This window comes from Epinephelus lanceolatus, chromosome 18, assembly GCF_041903045.1.
Source record: "Epinephelus lanceolatus isolate andai-2023 chromosome 18, ASM4190304v1, whole genome shotgun sequence".
Lineage (NCBI taxonomy): Eukaryota > Metazoa > Chordata > Actinopteri > Perciformes > Serranidae > Epinephelus > Epinephelus lanceolatus.
Window position 1 is genome coordinate 31,869,037 of NC_135751.1, and position 6,725 is coordinate 31,875,761.

The 6,725-nt window shown below is 44.1% G+C and overlaps 1 protein-coding gene across 1 annotated transcript; it reads left to right on the forward strand.

The window, feature by feature from the left end:
- The first annotated feature begins 355 nt into the window (after positions 1 to 355).
- Positions 356 to 6,370, forward strand: nptx1l (neuronal pentraxin 1 like). The gene is made up of 5 exons (XM_033643932.2): positions 356 to 903; positions 1,243 to 1,450; positions 2,142 to 2,386; positions 4,393 to 4,572; positions 5,170 to 6,370. Exons 1-5 carry the CDS (start codon positions 460 to 462, stop codon positions 5,389 to 5,391), a joined length of 1,299 nt encoding a protein of 432 aa, XP_033499823.2. The 5' UTR covers positions 356 to 459; the 3' UTR covers positions 5,392 to 6,370.
- Positions 6,371 to 6,725: the final 355 nt, after the last annotated feature.

Genomic DNA, 6,725 nt, shown 5'->3' on the forward strand with positions numbered 1-6,725 from the left:
GTGTGTGTGTGTGTGTGTGTTGCGCGCGTGTGTGTGTGTGAGTGAGTTTTCCGTGTGCGCAAAAACAAAACAAACACAGCTGGCTCTCTTGGCACCCCGCCACGCAAGCAAACCCCCACTTCACTGCCTACAAAATGCGCGTTTTCCAGATGAATAATACACAGCGAGAAATGACAAATAGTCGAAGTGATGAAAGATTTAACATGTGGGAGCCTGAAAGCAAAATGGGTTTCATCTCTTTGAATGTGACTCTGCTCCTGGAGCCGATTAAACAGGGACAGCGCGATTCCCTCCCCTCCGGTCGTGATGCAGTGAACCTGCTCTGCGCAGAACCGGGCTGGCTGTATAAAAACCGGCTGCACTCGCACAGGCGGATTACAACAACAAGGGGACTCGAGCGCGTCAAGTCACTGCGGCTCCAAGAAACACAAAGCACAACCCCAAAGCACAGACGCAGACATGCAGGCCACGAAGAACGGGATCTGCTGGAGACTTTTTCTATTGTCATGTCTGTTTTTGGAGAGTTCGGCTCAAGACTTTGGCGGGCAGACACAGTTCATTTGCACGTCCGTACCCAAGGATATGGACATTTGCGCAGCCACTTTGCAGAACAGCGTGCCGGGAGAGGACTTGAAGACCACTGTTATGCAGCTGCGGGAGACGGTTTTGCAGCAGAAAGAGACCATCATGAACCAAAAAGAGACTATCAGAGAACTGACCTCAAAGTTGGCTCGGTGTGAGAGCCAGAGCGGCGCCGAACCCGGGGACGCGCGGCCCGGCGGCAGGAGGAAAGAAGCTGGGACCAAAAACACAATGGGGGATGTATCGAGGGGCCCCGCTGACACTTTGACGCAACTATCACAGACTTTACAGTCGCTGAAGCAGAGATTAGAAAACCTGGAGGTAGGGCTGCTCCTTCTGGGGACATTTACACTTTGGGTGACTGCGCAAAGATCCAAATTACGCCAAAACACTTTTCTTAACTAATCTAAAATAACACCAATAATAACACAAATATTAATAATAATAATGTAATAATAATAATAATAATAATAATAATAGATGATCAGTGTGTCTGATTTCGAATTCTACATTAAAATGTGCCATCTTGTGCGCACACAAGACATGCCACACACGCTTATCCAGATATGCTGCAATAAGCCTCGGAGAAAAAAAGTGAATCTATATCATCCATCCCTCTCAATCATTCCTCTAACTGCTTCTTTCCCCCTCCTCTAACAGCAATTCAGCAGAAGTAACAACTCGGTGCAGGCGAACAGCCTCAAAGACCTGCTCCAAAGTAAAATCGACGACTTGGAGAAGCAGGTGTTGTCCCGGGTGAACAGCATCGAGGAGGGGAAGCCCGGGCTCCGGAATGAGACGGAGCAGCGTGGGAGAGTGGAGTCCACCCTCACGTCTCTACACCAAAGGATCACCGACCTGGAGAAAGGTAGTTGGGGAAGAGATTTTTGCGCACAGAAAGTGAAGGAGATATAGGAGGGTTTGGTGTGTGAGTGGAGATGGATGGATGAATTAATGGATGGATGGATCGACGATGGAGGGATGATTATCAGCAATCGGAAGGAGATATCAGATCAGGCACATGTGAGGGCGGAAAAAGCTAAAAATCTCCTCTCTGCACATCCAGTTTGGCATCATAAGCTTTTCTGACCTCAGCGGTCGATTTAATATTTTACTCATCCGCGCAAAGCTGGAGCAGCCCGGCCCGGTGTGTCCTGTACGCTCCTGCTCTAATTCATGCAGATTAAAGCATTTCCAAACACGCAGTGAGCGCCCCATCCCTCCATTTGCTCTGTGTGCCATTAAAGTTAAACCACGGTGCGCTCTCCAGTTTGGGACACCTCTAATACCATAGCGCAAAATAAAATGTAAAAAAAAAAAACTAGTGTGGCAGTGACAGAATAAAACAAGAGATGAAGGTTAACAACGTCACGTGATAGATTTATCATGCCAGATTAATGCAAATCTGGAGATAGTGGATCTGTTGTGTAACGTGTAATTCTTACAGTATGTAAATCCCCAGGATGTGTGCGTAGGAGCGATATATCTGACAAAATGAGGAAACACACAGATGCTTTCTTATCCAAACAATCTCAAGCCTATATTTTTTTCTCCCACAGGTCAAAGAGAAAACAGGCCTCTGGATAAATTCCAGCTCACGTTCCCGCTGAGAACCAACTACATGTACGCTAAAGTGAAGAAGAGTTTGCCGGAGATGTACGCCCTCACCGTGTGCATGTGGCTCAAGTCCAACGCGTCTCCGGGAGTGGGCACACCTTTCTCCTACGCAGTTCCGGGTCAAGCCAACGAGCTGGTCCTTATAGAGTGGGGAAACAACCCAATGGAGATACTAATAAATGACAAGGCATGTCTGACACATGGAATGTTGCCATGTTTGATTTTAAAGGTCCAGTGTTCAGGATTTAAGGCCATCTATTGGCTGATATGATATATAATATTCACTACTTTTTTAAAATTAGTTTATAATCACCAGAACATAAGAATGGTTGCGTTTTCATTACCTTAGAATGAACCACTTATAACTACACAGGGAGCGGGTCCTCTCCTATGGAGTCCACCATGTTGTTCTACAGTAGCCCAGAATGGACAAATCAAACACTGGCTCAAGATAGGCCAATTTGCATTTTTGTGACAGCCATTATAGTTGTTTGTCACACTTGGGGGCACTGGAGAAGTTTTAGTTCTGCAACCTCATCACTAGATGCCACTAAATTATACATGCTTGGCCTTTAAACTTGGGATGTCAGTTTTGGTTAACTTTGCTTTTGACAGCCCCACATCAAATAACTGTGACTAACCAGTTCATTTTTAAGAAAAAAACAAACAAATAAAACAACGCAAAATGACGTGACATACAAGAGGCCTTTCCTTTTGGTCTGGCGCTCCACTGACTCAGTGTGAGCTTTAGTAACGCATTTTAAAGTGCTATCTATTTAGAGGAGGTAAAATTTCAAATTTTTTGCCTTTTATTTTATTTCCTTTTGGCTTTGCTGGCAGACAGCCCGGTTTCACCCCAAAGTCTTTGAAATCCGGCACTTGGGCAGTGATTTCCGGTATCAAAAACCAACAAAAAAAGGCATCCTTTAATGTTGGCATGATGCGCGGTCGGTTATCGTTATAGTTTTTTTTAATGGTGCCTGACGGCGTCAGGGGGAAGCATGGCGGGACACGGACGAAAGTTAAGGTGGCGAAAGTCCGACTGGGGCAAGTAGGAGGGGTGGTGGATGGGTCCAACAAACACCAACTTTTATCTGAGAGAGTGGTGTTCACGTCCCATAACATTCTAAAGCCAAACCCTGTTCTTTTAAATTAAACCTAACCATTTGTTTGTTGTTGAAAGATAAAAAAAAAAACGTCAATTCGCGGTGTTGTACCGACGTAGTGCATTTATTTTGAAAGTGACTGTATGTAAATGGTAAATTTCCAGTGAAGACGGAAGTGTATCTTGAAAGAAGAGACCTTGACACGGTGTCCCAGAACGTCAACAACCAACACACCCAGGGTACCTTGCACGTCGTATGTGGACGTAGAAAGTCCATGACCAAAACGTCAATATGTGATGAGATCGGAGTGAGAATGTGTTGGCTAGTCATGTTAACATGCAAAAACATTGTGCCCACTGCCCACCCTCCAGTTTCCACTGGTTAGGTAATGTTGGCCTTGGCTGCTCTGCACTGCGAACCAGCAGGTTCAAGGAACAGCTAGTTAGCACCGCCGCTAATTTGCAATAAGCACTGGTAACGCAGGACAAAGTTGCTGCGACGAGCTACTATCTGGTCTACCCCCAGGTAGCCCTGACAGGTGACCGGCTTTTTTTGAGCCACAAAACCCTGTTAGCATTGTTTACTATGTTAGCACCACTTGTCGTGCTGACACTGCTAACAGTGCTAACAGTAGTTAACAATGCTGAAGAGGGTTTGTGGCTTAAAATTGAGCCACTTACTCACTGAGGCGACCTAGCAGAGACTGGATGCCCAATATTTCCACAACAGTGCTGTTGAGTCAGGGCGGTGTTACTGGCTGTAATTGCTAAATGTTGGCACCACTAGCTAGCTCCAACCTGACCTGGGTGTTGCGCAGTACAAAGGCTAACCAGTGGAGACTGCAGGGTGGGCAGTGGGCACCATGTTTCTGCATGTTAACGTGGCTAGCCCGCCCTCGGCGATCTAGGTAGTGTGCAGAGCAGTAAAGTGAAGAGTAACAAAAATAATCTACAGATTAACATGTGTAACCAATCAGATATATTCTTGGCGTTTAACCACTTAACGGTGAAACATCGACTACTTTAAACTGTACTTTTTTTTGCTCAATGCAGCAAACTCTCACGTCATACCTTCTGTTTTCTTCTAGGTTGCTAAACTGCCCTTTCTCATCAATGATGGAAAGTGGCATCACATCTGCGTAACCTGGACCACTCGTGATGGTGTTTGGGAAGCTTTCCAAGATGGCGTCAAGAGGGGGAGTGGAGAGAATCTGGCTCCATATCATCCAATCAAACCACAGGGCCTGCTGATCCTCGGTCAAGAGCAGGTAAACACACACACATCCATTTCAAATGCTCTCCACTTCCATTAAGGCAACACACACAAGCAACACATCAACTCCATTAGCAGAGCATCTTTACTACTCAATTCACTACCAGGATGTTTCATTTCATTTCATGGAGCAGGAGCTATTCTTCCTGCGGTCAACTCCAAATACAATATTTCATACATGACAGGACATACGCACAAAAAAATCCATCTCACTACCACAGTGTTAAGGTGAGACATGATGCAGAGGGATTATTAAAAGACATGATTAAATATAATGGGTGTATGTCATGACGCGAAACATTAGCTAACAAGGTGGAAAAGTAATTTTTCTATTTCACTGTGACATAAAAAATAATCAGATTTCAATTTTCCAATCCATCCCCACTCTAATTCCCATAATAGGTTTAATAAGGTGATTAGATCTTTAACTGGAACTCATCAAGAATCCCAGTGGATTGAAGATGCCTTATTCAATTTAATCAGTCAAAAAAAAAATCCAGATAATCCAAGAGGCAATTTCATTTTTTCCATAAAGCAGCCGGAGGAGAAAAATCATATCATACTTGATTAAATCCATTTGTCTTTTCCACAGGACACGCTCGGAGGAGGATTCGACGCCACACAAGCTTTTGTCGGAGACCTGGCAAATTTTCACATCTGGGATCGGAAACTATCCGTGGGAGAGATTTACAATCTGGCCACGTGCAGCAGCAAAGCGCAAGTGGGCAACGTTTTTGCGTGGATGGAGACAAGCCTTGATATTTACGGAGGTGCCTCGAAGTGGACATTTGAAGCTTGTCGCCAGCTCAACTGAAGCACAGGAAAGAGAAGATCAATGCATTTGTTAAAGCCACTCTGTTGTCACAGCATCGGTAAACTAATTTGAAAGATCAGGATTATTTCAATGAATAGCATCTGGATTTGTTATAGATATTTGAAAACATCATTTGTGGACACTTGATAGATTTTTACCAGATTCTCATATGGGACAGGTTCACTGCTAAATGGACACTTTGGCATCCTGTGGTGCTTGAATGCGCCATCAGGCCTACTTGTGGTTGGGGGAAGAAGCAGCCGATGTCGCTCCAGAGAGCAGGGGACGCTCTCGGAGACCAAAATGTCAGGCCAGCATCAAAAGTACAGCAGGAGGTCATGTAGTTTTTAGCCAGATGTCACGCAATTCAACAAAACGACTGACTCCTTCAAACATCTTTTCTGTCTCGACTGCCAGGGATTTTCACTGTGAAAAAGGACAAGGTGGACTTCTTTAAAAGGAACATGCTCTTCAAGAGGTCATGAAATAGACGTCATTGTTTCTCTCTCACTATTCTTTCTCTACCACCACCTGCTTGACGTGATTTTGTGTAAAGAATGACGTAATTATTGCCAACATTCGAGCCTGAGTGCCTTGGGCTGTTGAAAAAAGAATCTCAGCACATTCATTATGATTTGCAGAGTGTTTGTGTTTATTTTCCTGTAAATTAATTTTGAGAAGAGGTGTTTCTCGTAACACTCTGAGCGAGGCCGGATCAGATCGTTTATCGTAAAATGCAATTCATTTGATGATAATGACGCATTTTGCAGATGTTTGTACTTCAATGGGAATGTTCTCTGTACAGTAACAGCATGTCTTAACTTCTGTAAATGCTGCGTCAGCATCTATGATCTTTGCTTTTACTATCCGACTTTTGGGTTGAGATTTTATACTGTATTGTTATATGCTTAAAGCATGGCAACACGGACAGATGAAAAAAGTTCTAGTTTTTGTAATAAATTGTGATACTTGAATCATACACAGGTGTTAACATATTTATTTGAGAAATGTGCACACTATTTATGACGTACAACTCTGATGAAATATGGTCTCAAGAGGACACATGGAGGCGCTCCCTAACCTGTTCTCCTGAGTGTGCATATAATTTGCCAAGTGGACCATAACATTTGGTTGCTATAATCAATATTTTCATATAACCAATGGGTCATGTGACTACTGAGAGGGGTCACTTGCAACAAGAAATCACAGAAAACCCACTGTACACTAACTGCTCAGCACCAAACAGCAGATGAAGTTAGAGAATAGCTAGTAGCTAGTTAGCAAAGCTAGCTCGCTAGTGTACATGGTGGCAAGGCAGGGCAAGGCAAGTTTAT

Coding starts and splice junctions, on each gene's coding strand:
- nptx1l (XM_033643932.2), top strand. CDS start 460: ATGCAGGCCACGAAGAACGGGATCTGCTGGAGACTTTTTCTATTGTCA. Junction 1,451..2,141: donor GATCACCGACCTGGAGAAAG/GTAGTTGGGGAA, acceptor TTTCTCCCACAG/GTCAAAGAGAAAACAGGCCT. Junction 4,573..5,169: donor TGATCCTCGGTCAAGAGCAG/GTAAACACACAC, acceptor TCTTTTCCACAG/GACACGCTCGGAGGAGGATT.